The 13,058-nt window shown below is 39.4% G+C and overlaps 1 protein-coding gene across 2 annotated transcripts in view; it reads left to right on the forward strand.

Moving 5' to 3' along the window:
• LOC123043871 (ferredoxin-dependent glutamate synthase, chloroplastic) overlaps positions 1 to 11,427 on the forward strand; it is a 16,632-nt gene extending 5,205 nt beyond the window's left edge. The window contains exons 8-33 of one of the 2 annotated variants that reach the window (XM_044466458.1): positions 614 to 706; positions 800 to 945; positions 1,493 to 1,652; positions 2,187 to 2,297; positions 2,375 to 2,590; positions 3,114 to 3,271; positions 4,217 to 4,346; positions 4,537 to 4,595; positions 4,693 to 4,798; positions 5,007 to 5,103; positions 5,703 to 5,818; positions 5,908 to 6,105; positions 6,214 to 6,324; positions 7,122 to 7,361; positions 7,641 to 7,739; positions 8,571 to 8,666; positions 8,754 to 8,951; positions 9,021 to 9,095; positions 9,225 to 9,353; positions 9,437 to 9,535; positions 9,745 to 9,887; positions 9,978 to 10,071; positions 10,147 to 10,385; positions 10,461 to 10,539; positions 10,651 to 10,734; positions 10,818 to 11,427. In XM_044466458.1, coding sequence (XP_044322393.1) covers positions 614 to 706; positions 800 to 945; positions 1,493 to 1,652; positions 2,187 to 2,297; positions 2,375 to 2,590; positions 3,114 to 3,271; positions 4,217 to 4,346; positions 4,537 to 4,595; positions 4,693 to 4,798; positions 5,007 to 5,103; positions 5,703 to 5,818; positions 5,908 to 6,105; positions 6,214 to 6,324; positions 7,122 to 7,361; positions 7,641 to 7,739; positions 8,571 to 8,666; positions 8,754 to 8,951; positions 9,021 to 9,095; positions 9,225 to 9,353; positions 9,437 to 9,535; positions 9,745 to 9,887; positions 9,978 to 10,071; positions 10,147 to 10,385; positions 10,461 to 10,539; positions 10,651 to 10,734; positions 10,818 to 10,985 — 3,444 coding nt within the window. In that variant the 3' untranslated portion in view covers positions 10,986 to 11,427. Of the gene's footprint in view, positions 1 to 613; positions 707 to 799; positions 946 to 1,492; positions 1,653 to 2,186; positions 2,298 to 2,374; positions 2,591 to 3,113; positions 3,272 to 4,216; positions 4,347 to 4,536; positions 4,596 to 4,692; positions 4,799 to 5,006; positions 5,104 to 5,702; positions 5,819 to 5,907; positions 6,106 to 6,213; positions 6,325 to 7,121; positions 7,362 to 7,640; positions 7,740 to 8,570; positions 8,667 to 8,753; positions 9,096 to 9,224; positions 9,354 to 9,436; positions 9,536 to 9,744; positions 9,888 to 9,977; positions 10,072 to 10,146; positions 10,386 to 10,460; positions 10,540 to 10,650; positions 10,735 to 10,817 lie in introns of both variants that reach the window. The other variant, XM_044466457.1, reaches the window with a different exon arrangement.
• The last annotated feature ends 1,631 nt before the right edge of the window (positions 11,428 to 13,058 follow it).

Raw genomic sequence — 13,058 nt, forward strand, 5'->3', positions numbered from 1 at the left:
GATACTACCGTAGTGTCAAAAAACGTCTTACATTTCGGGACAGAGGGAGTACTTTTTTATCAATCTGTTTTTTGCGTTGCAAGACTTGACTTGGATGTAGGCATGTGTCAATAACTTGACATTTTAACGTATTTTTGGGGTACACTTCTCAGCTTGTTCTCTCATATTGTGCAGTACTTCCATCCTACTAGAGAGTACACAGTACCAAGATTGGAAGTTAATTTTTTTATGCTCGCTTTGTCTTAAATAAACTTCCCTCACACCAGATCCTTTGTTCTGCTGATGAGTATACTCAGAGAGTAAAAGATAAAACTGTAGTTACCATACATGATGCTTCTTATGGTTGTAGTTTGACTAGTCTAGCTTATTAGATAAGAGTTTATACTCTAGTAATACCTTTTGACCATCTCTTGGTAGTTGAATCTGATCTGATTATTTTAAAAGCATGTCATTTAACTATATGCTAATAGTTGACGAAGTAACCTTGGATCACATTCCCAAATGTTTTTTTGTTGTTGTGTGGAAACATTCTCAAATGTTCTACAAGAGTTTGGCAAGTATTACTTTGTAGCATTCTCACCAACTGACTAGCTGTATTAATGAAAATCTACAGGTTGGTGTTATACCGATGGATGAGTCGAAGGTAGTAATGAAAGGAAGATTAGGTCCTGGAATGATGATAACTGTTGACCTAGAGACTGGTCAGGTTAGAATAAAATAAAACAATCTTTTCCTTGTCTCGCCTTTGATCATCAGAGTCTTCTAAAATGTAGATTCTAAACCTCACGAGTCATCCCAGGTCCTTGAAAACACAGAAGTGAAGAAGAATGTGGCTTCAGCAAAACCCTATGGAACTTGGTTGCAAGAAAGTACACGTTCAATAAAGCCTGTCAACTTCCAATCCTCTCCTGTCATGGACAATGAAACAATTTTGAGACATCAGCAGTAAGAACCATGAAATATTGCTCTATTGAACTCCTCTTTACTTTTCCCCTTGTACTTATTTGCTTATGTTTGTTCCAAGAGTTAACATGTATGTATGTATGTCTGTCTGGCAATATGCCTGATGCTTATGTTGAGAAGGTTGTGGACTTGTGGCTGACTATTTCAGTTATGATATATTGCAATGCCTTTTGCTCTTTCTGGGTTATGTATACCTTTTTAAACTATATACATAAAATCATTTGGGTCAACATATTGTATCCATCAAAAAGATTTCCACAGATTACATTATGGGATGTCTGAAGTAAACCTAGCTTGATACAGAAGTATAGGGCATTAGTTTTTTTTTCAGATTTCAGATGATAAACCCCAAAAATGTTACTTTTGATCATGTCATGCCCAGAAATATACTGCCAAAGAATGTGGCTGATTTTAACGTGTGCTCCATGTCTACAACTTACCTATGTTGTTTAAGACATTGTAAGAATTAGAAATATTAGATGGTCAGTCAGACCTGATGTTTAATTTAATGTTATTATATATTTTTTAGGGCATTTGGTTATTCCAGTGAAGATGTGCAAATGGTAATTGAAACAATGGCTTCACAAGGGAAGGAGCCAACATTTTGCATGGGTGATGACATTCCATTAGCCGTGTTGTCACAAAAGCCACACATGCTCTTTGATTATTTCAAGCAGCGATTTGCACAGGTCAGTAAACCCTTAACATTTCAGTAATAGTGTTAAAAAATCTAGGTTATGAAACTTCCTCTATTACCCTTAAATACTTGCACGATATTGGCAGTCCTTGCCAAAAAATTCTTATCCACAGTACAGTTAGTTGGGAAAATTACATCTCCATAGTCGCATTTCAAGGTTATTTTGAAGTAATAACTAATTCCATCCAAATCTTCAATCCATTCAATTATAGGGATGACTTGATTTAATCCCTAAGAAATAATCTCCATCTTCATAGAAACATACCTTAGACGGTGTATATCTATATGGAGGTGTAAATCTAAGCACAAGATATGATACTATCAATAAGGAAGTAAACCGAACAAACATGGGAACTAATTAGTGTGATCTCTACTTGCCAACTAATACTGCACCAACTGAGCCTACATGAACAGTGTGCAGGCGCACTGTGGCTGCACAGCAGTAACGGGTCCTCATTTACAAATTATCTTATTAATCAAAGTCATGTCAGCTTTGTCTTATGAATGTATCTCATTCAATTTCTAGGTTACAAATCCTGCAATTGATCCACTCAGAGAAGGTTTAGTCATGTCTCTTGAAGTTAACATTGGTAAACGAGGCAACATCTTGGAGGTTGGCCCTGAAAATGCTGACCAGGTTAGTTAGTTTTGAAGGTAATGATTTGACCTGTATTCTTGGGGCAATATTTAGATATCATCTTATTGACTTCTCAGGTTACCCTGTCAAGTCCTGTGCTGAATGAAGGTGAACTAGAATCACTATTGAAGGACCCAAAATTGAAGCCCAAAGTACTCTCGACATACTTCAATATCCGTAAAGGTCTAGATGGTTCCCTTGAGAATGCAATTAAGGCTCTTTGTGAAGAAGCTGATGCTGCTGTGAGAAGTGGTTCTCAACTTCTTGTGCTTTCCGATCGTTCTGAAGCACTTGTGAGTAGCTTCTGACTTCTTAATGTGTTAACACAGATATCTACAGCAATCTTTATGCTCCTTGTTTATAGACTCGAACTTTATTTTAAGTAGCTTTCATATTTTTGTTCACCTTTCTTTTTTAATGGGTAAGAAGCAGTGAATGTGCTTGGTTTGAACTTAATTTGTTTTTACTTCGCTTCATAATGGGCAATACTGATTTCTAAAAGTGTACCAGATCCAAATACATGTGTACTTACCATCTACATCTATGGTGCACCAGTACAGTACTCCAACAAAATGATTTACTGGTACCTTGATAAGTGTCAGTTAGTTGCTATTCATGGGCTACCTTTGTCTAATTATGCATCCACCAGGAGCACTATTCACTTGAAAACATCGTGATCCAGTGCTAGGTTATGAAGCCTTTATTTTTTTGTCAACTTCAGAATCTCTCTTGTGCGATGCAATACACTACGGAGATAGAATTATGTATTTTTTTTACACACTTCCTGTATTGCAATTAAACGAATGTATAATGTAGGAACCAACACGGCCTGCCGTCCCTATACTTTTAGCTGTTGGTGCCATCCACCAGCATTTGATTCAGAATGGCCTCCGCATGTCAGCTTCAATTGTTGCCGACACTGCTCAGTGTTTCAGCACCCATCAATTTGCCTGTTTGATAGGATATGGAGCCAGGTATGACTTTCATTTTTAAAAAGATCTGTTTAGTAACAGCTAGATCATTACTTATGTTCGCTTCACTTGACATTCTGATCCAGCATAGATGAATATATAAACTCGCACTCTGTTAGTTTATGAACATGATTATTAAACCAGCATGACTGTTGAATACATACAATGCAATCAAGGTGGACTAATGTCATTCATCACTTTTGGTTGCTTATGTCTTTGCATGTCAACTTTTTGCAACGTATATTTATGAATTATGATTTCTGTCTTCAGATATCCAATACTATCCTATTCCAGGATCGCATAGCAAATCTTCTGGGAGTAGCATCGAAATAAATTATCAACTGAAGTATTTGATAAAACATCAAACTGAATCAAGTTTTTTCCAGAAGAAATAAATTCCCTTTTCAAGCGAGTGCACCATAGCCACTTGGCTAGTATTTCCTTCGACAATTGGCGTAGGGCTGAGGTATAAACGACAATTGTGAATCAGCAGTCGATGTCCTCTGTGGGAACGGAGGGAGTAGAACATAAGACAACTTAAGTCCTCATACTAAGCTGTTAACAAACAATGAGAATACCCTTAAGGCAGTGCTTCTGTGTGGTTCTTTTCTGTGAAAAAAGGTAGAGGAGGAGCCTTTCTGAAATATCTGAATCATCATCCAAAAGAAGTACCGAGTTAGAGGAAGAAAGGATAAAAATAATTCAGTTAGATGAAGCAGCCACGATAGGTAGAGGAATTGGACTTCGTTCCAGTTTAAATTAGCAAATTAGAACCTATTTATTAGGAGGGATTTCTTGAAGATCCGATCATTCCTTTGGTTCTTCAGCAACTTGTAGTTAGAACTTATATTCAGCTGTGCACATTCTCCATGAACTATTTAGCTCTCAAGTTACATTGTTGTGTCAGTCGCTAGATTTACTAACATTCATTCTTATGTTGCACATTAGTGCTATATGCCCATATCTGGCATTGGAAACATGCCGGCAGTGGAGGCTGAGCAACAAAACTGTCAATTTGATGCGAAATGGCAAGATGCCCACAGTGACCATCGAGCAGGCTCAAAGAAACTTTATCAAGGTATGATTTGGACGGCTTGTAAGTTGTGAGTTTTGACTACTTTGTTGCATGTTGTTGTGCTGCTGCCCTTACGTGTGTGAACATAGTTGGGCTCAGTACTACATTTGTGCATTAATGCTGTAGTCGAGCGTTCAAGTGTGATCTTTGTGTTCCATTTTACATCTGTTATTAACTGGTTTATGTTTTTCAGGCAGTAAAATCTGGCCTGCTCAAGATACTCTCAAAAATGGGCATATCCTTGCTCTCAAGGTTTGTCTTATCTTTGCCATCCAGTGTAATTTAATAATGGTGCCAGTATGTTGAAGTACTTCTGCAATTGTTTAATGAGTCCACATCTTTTGGATAGTTACTGTGGAGCTCAGATCTTTGAAATATATGGTCTTGGCCAAGAAGTTGTCGACCTTGCGTTCTGTGGGAGTGTATCGAAAATTGGAGGACTCACCCTTAATGAGGTAATTCACAATTATGCATATCGTCATGAGTTTTTCAACACCTTTTCTTTTTGGTGTCCATATTCTTGTTGACCTGGTACATCGTCTGTCTAGAAGAGTGTTTAAATAGATTAACACCTGAGTTGGTTCATGTACCTTGTTATCTCTTTTGAGACTGTTACCTACTGACAATTCTCCATTTCTTTTATTCTATCCTTTTCTTGTAAAGCTTGGTCGAGAAACACTATCATTCTGGGTGAGGGCTTTCTCAGAAGATACCGCAAAGAGGCTGGAAAACTTCGGATTCATCCAATCCAGACCTGGAGGTAGTATCTCTTTCATCAGCTGTAACAAAAAATTAGGTTTTGTGAGTTGGGTGCCTGTGTTATGCCAATTTTAATCCAATATGATTTTTTAATTAAAATGACGTCAATTAACGACCTGAGATCTGGTTGCGGCAAATTGTACGTGCAATCAACATACAAAGGTCACAACTACTTGAGAAATCTATGTCTCTCTTGAGTCCTACTTTCGATTCACCAATAGCAAAGTGTCTTCATGGATCCTCTCGTCTCTAGTTAATTTGTTTTGTTGAAAAGGAGGTGTACTGGAGGGGCCCTTGGTGTTCTGGGTGTTGTTTTTCAGGGGTGTACGATTGCAATGTTCGGATTTGTCCTAGCCAACCAGGGATAAAAAATGCTTACATCTTAACGTGATAGCTAAATCCATTTATCTTTTTTAGCGTTATAGGTACTAAGGTATGTCCATATAATGAATACTGACAATACCTCCTCCTGACTCCCTAAAGTTACACTTCTTGTTGCTGAAGGAGTTGCATTTTAATAAATTTGTCGGATCATATGCAATGCAATATTATCTTACTGTTTATTACGAAATAACATGGTGCCTTTTGCTTCCTGAATAGGTGAATTTCATGCAAACAATCCTGAGATGTCAAAGCTGCTGCACAAAGCAATTCGTGAAAAAAGTGATAATGCATACACCATCTACCAACAACATCTTGCAAGCCGTCCTGTCAATGTTAGTGGTGCTTATCGTCACTTAGCAGGTGGGCAACCTGTAGATTTTTTCGTTATCACCTTTGGTTTACCATATCTTCTACGCTGCAGGTTCTTCGAGATCTTGTAGAACTAAAGAGTGAACGGACGCCTATTCCTATTGGCAAAGTTGAGCCTGCAACCTCTATCGTTGAGCGTTTTTGCACAGGTGGAATGTCCTTGGGCGCTATTTCCAGAGAAACACACGAAGCTATTGCAATTGCAATGAATAGGATAGGTGGGAAATCTAATTCAGGAGAAGGTGGTGAGGTGGGTCCTATAACTATCCATTAGAAAAATAAAGCTATTTAGTTATGTCAAGCAGCTCCAGTGGAAACTGCAACATAGAGCTGCTTATGGACTTGCTTACTTTCGCAGGACCCAATCCGCTGGAGTCCCCTTACAGATGTTGTTGATGGGTATTCTGCGACACTTCCTCATCTAAAAGGTCTTCAGAACGGGGACACCGCCACAAGTGCCATCAAGCAGGTGCAGCATCAACTGCTTTATTTTTGCACTTTACCTTGGCTATTATATATAATTTTGATGCAGATTACGCTTCTATTCTCAAAACCATGACTATGGGTTCCTCTAATTATCACTGGGAGATACCATACTCTCATAATGGCTACATTATGAATTCTTCAGTAAATACCGAGTAGGATTCCACTCAATTTTGTTATGATAACATGGTTAAAAAGAGCACTTTGAAAACCAATGCTCTGAACAACAACATTCTTGCAGATGAACTTGTTTGTAGCCAATTCTCCTTTAGAATATGGGGAAATTCACACTGTTGAGTATGCTTGTTTTCCTGTAAAATGGGGCCAGTACGAGTCTTTTCAGGCCAAGATTACCTTGGGGGCTGAACATAAAAAATCTTCTATCAGTACATCACTAGAAGGTGTTTACTGGTTTGCTACTGTAACTGAATGAAATTCGGCACCTGCGCTTCTGCCCTGGAGGTATCTGTTTCCAGAAGGAATTGGAGGTCTATCAGTGCTAGTTATGTGCGGGGTGCTATGGTAGTCAGCATTCTCAAATGTGAAACTCTGCAGTGGCAGCATATCCAAATTTTCTTTATAGATAATGTTTCCTGCTTTTCTGAAAAAGGAAAGAAGTAGAAGCATGTTTTGGTACTTTGATTCTGCACTTTAGTATCAAATACGTAGGACGCATATTGTCCACCTCTTTATTTATGTGTCCTGAATCAAAGGTACACTATATCCACTATCCAGTGGGTTCATATATTTGAGTTGGTTCTCATTTGTACTATCCTTTCACAGGTTGCATCTGGACGTTTTGGTGTTACACCAACATTTTTAGTTAATGCTGAACAAATTGAGATAAAGATTGCACAAGGGGCTAAGCCTGGTGAAGGGGGTCAACTTCCTGGGAAAAAAGTCAGTGCATACATAGCTCGGTTGAGAAACTCCAAACCTGGTGTTCCTCTCATATCCCCACCACCACACCATGACATCTATTCTATTGAGGATCTAGCGCAGCTAATTTTTGACCTACATCAGGTTTGTTTTGCACAACTACTTTTACAATATCAACAAGTAATGTTTGTGCTAAGGGAAACTGCTAGCTTTAAAATAAGTTTTATGTATGTCACATAAGAATTAGAGCCCTTCAGCTGCCTATATGTTAGCTTCAAAATTAATTATGTGCGTCACATAAGAATTAGAGTCCTTAAGCTGCCTATGTGTCAATTAGCAATGCTGTTTAATTATTGATTTCTTTGAGAAGCAAATCCATTTATTGGTACTAATCAAATATTTAATTCATATTTGACTGGGCAGATCAATCCTAAAGCGAAGGTGTCGGTAAAGCTTGTAGCTGAAGCAGGAATTGGAACTGTAGCCTCTGGGGTATCTAAGGCCAATGCAGACGTAATTCAGGTAGATTAAACATCAAAATTTTAATAAGTCATTGATTTAGCTCATACCATTATTGTACGTGGATCTGTATCCCGTAAGTGGCCATGCTTCTGTGGTTTAGTGTTATTTTACATTTTTTTGTATCCTTAACCTTTTGCTGTAAGGTGCTACTCCCTCCGTCCGAAATTACTTGTCATCAAAATCGATAAAAAGAGATGTATCTAGAACTAAAATACGTCTAAATACATCCCCTTTTATCCATTTTGATGACAAGTATTTCCGGACAGAGGGAGTATCTGTTAAGTTGGCCCTCATGAGGCTGCGTAAACCGCCTTTTGCTATTTCATGCTGCAGATAGTGACATTTGCTGTCTGATGTTCACGATGGTAGACCTTCCTATTATAGTTCATTTTTGTATGAAAAATATGAATTTCTCGCTCCCTGTGAATAGCCAGTTGTTAGACATTGCTATAGTGGCACTTGTCCTGTAACAGACAGACATCACTTTTTAGTGAATTATATGCAATAATCTGTCAGAGTTTTTTTGGGGAAAAATCCCAGAAATCTAGTAAAAATTCCCAGAACACAAAAATTCCAGAAATATAGAAATGTTTATTGCACACACAGACACCAATAAGGTAAGCAATGACTTATGAAGATGCCGATTTAGTTTAATGAATTGGATGAGCACACTAAACCTGTTGGTTGTTACATCATTTGAGTCTCTTGAGAGAAACCATGCTATGGAATCTTATTTAATTTGTTGCGAGTGGTTTCATCCAAAGTCTAATGGGTGAACTAGAGGTTTAGTATACATATTTTGGTGATCTAATATGCCATTTTAATATACAGATATCAGGTCATGATGGTGGTACTGGAGCTAGCCCAATTAGCTCAATCAAGCATGCTGGGGGTCCTTGGGAACTTGGTCTTACGGAAACACACCAGGTTTTCTACATTTAATTGCTTGATATACTCAGTTTCTTTTAATATCAAATCACTTTCTTTGTTCTAAACCTAGTTAGCTTCCTTCAGACACTCATACAAAATGGATTGAGAGAGAGGGTGGTACTTAGGGTGGATGGCGGATTCAGGAGTGGCCTAGATGTCCTTTTGGCTGCTGCCATGGGTGCTGATGAATATGGCTTTGGTTCTGTAGCTATGATAGCTACCGGATGTGTCATGGCACGCATTTGCCACACAAACAATTGCCCAGTTGGAGTTGCTAGTCAGGTAGCAACAGCAGAATTGATATTTTTGTTTGTCTTGCTTGGTTATACCTTACATTCTATGCTCCTGCAGAGAGAAGAGCTACGCGCTAGGTTCCCTGGTGTTCCTGGTGATCTTGTGAATTACTTTCTCTTTGTTGCAGAGGAGGTATGGCATCACTCACATTACTGGTGTCTTTTCTGTTAACTTCTTTCTGTGCTTGATTTGCAAATTTGGTCATGCATAATTTGGGAGTAACCATGACTCATATTTCAAGTACTCATGCTTCTGTTCCAGGTACGAGCCACATTAGCCCAGTTAGGTTATGAGAAACTGGATGACATAATTGGGCGGACAGATTTACTTAAGCCAAAGCATATCTCTTTGGTGAAAACGCAGCACATTGATCTTGCATACCTATTAATGGTATGGAGTTGAGCTATTCTCATTTGAGTTATTGGCATTTCTTGCCTATCTTGTTATTATATTTATCAGCGTTCTCGTTTCAGAATGCTGGATTACCCAAATGGAGCAGCTCTCAGATAAGGAGCCAGGACGTCCACTCTAATGGCCCTGTTCTTGACGAGACAATCCTTGCAGATCCTGAGGTAATGTTTTTGATAGCTTTTCTTAGCTACATCGATTAACAACTGTCCTCCTGAGCAGATTTGTGTACACCTAGTAATTTTTTTGATCGGGAACAAAGAACTGTGACGTTGATCAATAGATATTGTGGCCTAAAGTGAAATGCATAGTTGCTAGGAACCAAGCTCTGCTGTATGCAGCATTACTTAAATTATATAATTGCATTTTGCAGGTATCCGATGCGATTGAGAACGAGAAAGAGGTTTCAAAGACATATCCAATTTATAATGTTGATAGGGCTGTTTGCGGCCGTGTAGCGGGTGCCATTGCTAAGAAGTATGGAGATACAGGCTTTGCAGGCCAGCTGAACATTACGTATGTCAACTACTTTCTTGTCTGCATAATTCTGTGCCCTTTAACTTTTATTATGAGAAGATAGGAAATGAACAATTTCAAACATTTCAGGTTCACCGGAAGTGCAGGACAGTCCTTTGGTTGTTTTTTGACACCTGGCATGAATGTTCGCCTAGTAGGAGAGGCCAACGATTATGTGGGAAAGGTACTAAATGCTCAACTGGACTGACAATACTGTCTGACCAGCAGCTTTATAATGCCTTCTATTTCATTTTCACAGGGTATGGCGGGTGGAGAGCTGGTTGTAGTTCCTGTAGATGATACAGGATTTGTTCCTGAGGATGCTGCTATAGTTGGGAACACTTGTCTGTATGGAGCTACGGGTGGTCAAGTATTTGTGAGAGGCAAGACAGGAGAAAGATTTGCAGTTCGGAATTCTCTTGGGCAAGCAGTGGTTGAGGGCACAGGAGATCATTGCTGCGAATACATGACTGGTGGATGCGTAGTTGTACTTGGCAAGTAAGTACACAGTCTGCATTTTTCCCACTTTGTGTATTGCCCTTCTTGTCCTGATATATATTTCTCAATCCACAGAGTTGGAAGAAATGTTGCAGCCGGAATGACTGGTGGCCTGGCCTACATGCTAGATGAAGATGATACACTAGTCCCGAAGGTACGCAAATTTGGAATCTGTAGCTATACCTTAAGCTGCCCCGTAGCATGCATCTAGTGAAAGCCTTTTGGATTCACATCTCAAGATCATAACGTGCAAGTGTTTTAATAGGTAAACAAGGAGATTGTCAAGATGCAGAGAGTGAATGCTCCAGCTGGGCAGATGCAGCTCAAGGGCTTGATTGAGGCCTATGTTGTAAGTCTAGTGCACTCTTGGAAAATTTTGCGCCCAAATTGGCCACTCCCCATGTTCTTATAAATTGGATGTCGCTTTTACAGGAAAAAACGGGCAGCACGAAAGGTGCCAAAATTCTGAACGAATGGGAGGCATATCTGCCACTGTTCTGGCAGTTGGTGCCACCCAGCGAAGAAGACTCGCCTGAAGCTTGTGCTGAGTTTGAGAGAGTACTTGCCAGGCAAAAAACAGCAGTACAATCTGCCAAGTGATACTAGCCGAAGCCCAATCGTCAAAATGATCAAAGCTAATCGGAGGTTAAGCGTTCTTACTGCGATACTTGAAAGTGATTTTCTCAGACCGCGGTCCTTCTAAATCACTAACGTCACCAAAGGCTGCAATTTTGTGGAAGCTCTGTCCAAGGCATCTTCTGGAAACGAGCTTGCAGATTCCGTCGAAGATTCTTCTGCACGGTCTTGCAGCCTAGGTAACCAACCACCCCTGTAAATTGGTTCGCTGACGCTTGGCTGCAAGGCCCGGCCCCTGTTGAACTGCTGCTTTCTTGTACAGGATTCCTGGCTTCGCCTGTGTAATTGTATTTTTTGTTCTCGACACATTAGTTCTTATATTTATACCCGTCCTGTGGTAGGCATGCGAGTTGCATGTGCTTTAGTTCAGTATACAGAAATAAATAAAGTGTATGATGAAGTAGGACTTCTCAGGTGTCGATAATCGGTGGAAATTGTTTTTCTTTTTTCAAGTTCTACGGGGCGTCGGCCAACTTCAACGATCTCCATTATTAACTCGATGGCGCCAGCGTCACCGAGGTTTGAGGTTTGACGGCGTGTGAGAAGAGAGCCGGAAAGCTCTTACTCTCTTGGGTCCTACAACGGGGGAAAATATTGGTTGACATGCATCAAACATGTAGGAATCTTCTATATCTAAATAGCTAGGCCCCACTAACTATTTTTCTTAACATGCAAACATGCCACATCATTGCACAACATGCATGAGAAAAGGCCCACCCACTACCATATATCTCTCAGAATGGAAGCATGACACTTCATCATGTATATGCATGAAAAGAAGCCCAATCTAAACATGCAAACATACCTGAAAAGAGCCAACAAAAGAAGGAAAAAAATAAGCCAAATACTTACATATAACTGGTGAGTTTTGGCTTTGAATATGAAAATAGCCACCAAATAAGTAAACCCTTATAAAAGCCCAAATGGTAATTGCCACACGTGTGACACGAAGCACTCCGGTGTTTTTAACAGCTAAAATTGGCATCCGAAAAGAAAAATCAAACACAAAAATAACTAAAACCTATCACCCGAAATAAGTTGCCATGCTTAACAACTAATCTTGCCATCCTCGCATCACTAACTTGCCATAAAACGTTTGGAGTTGCCATGTGTTCGTGCCACACATGTGGCACTTATCAGAGTCCTATTGTCATGATAAAATATAATGAACATGGTTTGCATACACACACACCGTCAACAACGACAGGTTTCTAATACTCCCTCCGTTCCAAAATAGACGACCCAATTTTGTACTAACTTTAGTACAAAGTTGGGTCATCTATTTTGGAACGGAGGGAGTATTTAATAAAGGGGTCCTCATATGATCATGTGCATGTTATGGACCATATTAGAGGAGAGTACATAAATACTAGACGCCTTCGTGTGGGCAGGATAAAATGAGAACTTTCTTTAAAGAGTGAAATGCATCTACAACCATCAAACTTGTCGACAATAATAGAAACTGATAATAATATGGTCCTCAAAATCAGAAACTGCTTCACTTTTAAGTTTGAATATTTAATAAAGGGACCCTCATACGATCATGTGTATGTTTTTCCCTCATACGTCAAGCTAACACGGGGTATGATTTTGGTCCGGCAGGAAGTGTGAAGATGGAATCTTTTCCCCTCCTGTGATTTTTTTTGCTCCTTTGTCCTTCTACTAGTATTTTCCGTTCATTCTCAATCAGGATGCATTATGTATATCCGCACACAAGACAAAATAACTACTCAATTTAACACTGACCTCAACCCAATATCTCACCACTATAAATATAATCTTGCATTCCATGTTGCTCGTCCTTAGTTGGTTCATGCTCACCGCCTTCATCAGGTGCATATGCATTGAAGCCTAGTCTGCATGCATCACACGGAAGCCATACAGGCAGCATACTGATTGTCATTGTTGGGTTCGTATGTCGGTATGTAAGATCACCTTCCTTTATCTAATGATGAAATGCACAAGAAATGTTGTGTTGTACTCCCGAGAATAAAAAAGACGGACATGTAAGATTCGGTGGAGGGGTAAAAAGTCATA

This window comes from Triticum aestivum, chromosome 2B (genome assembly GCF_018294505.1).
Source record: "Triticum aestivum cultivar Chinese Spring chromosome 2B, IWGSC CS RefSeq v2.1, whole genome shotgun sequence".
NCBI classification, from domain to species: domain Eukaryota; kingdom Viridiplantae; phylum Streptophyta; class Magnoliopsida; order Poales; family Poaceae; genus Triticum; species Triticum aestivum.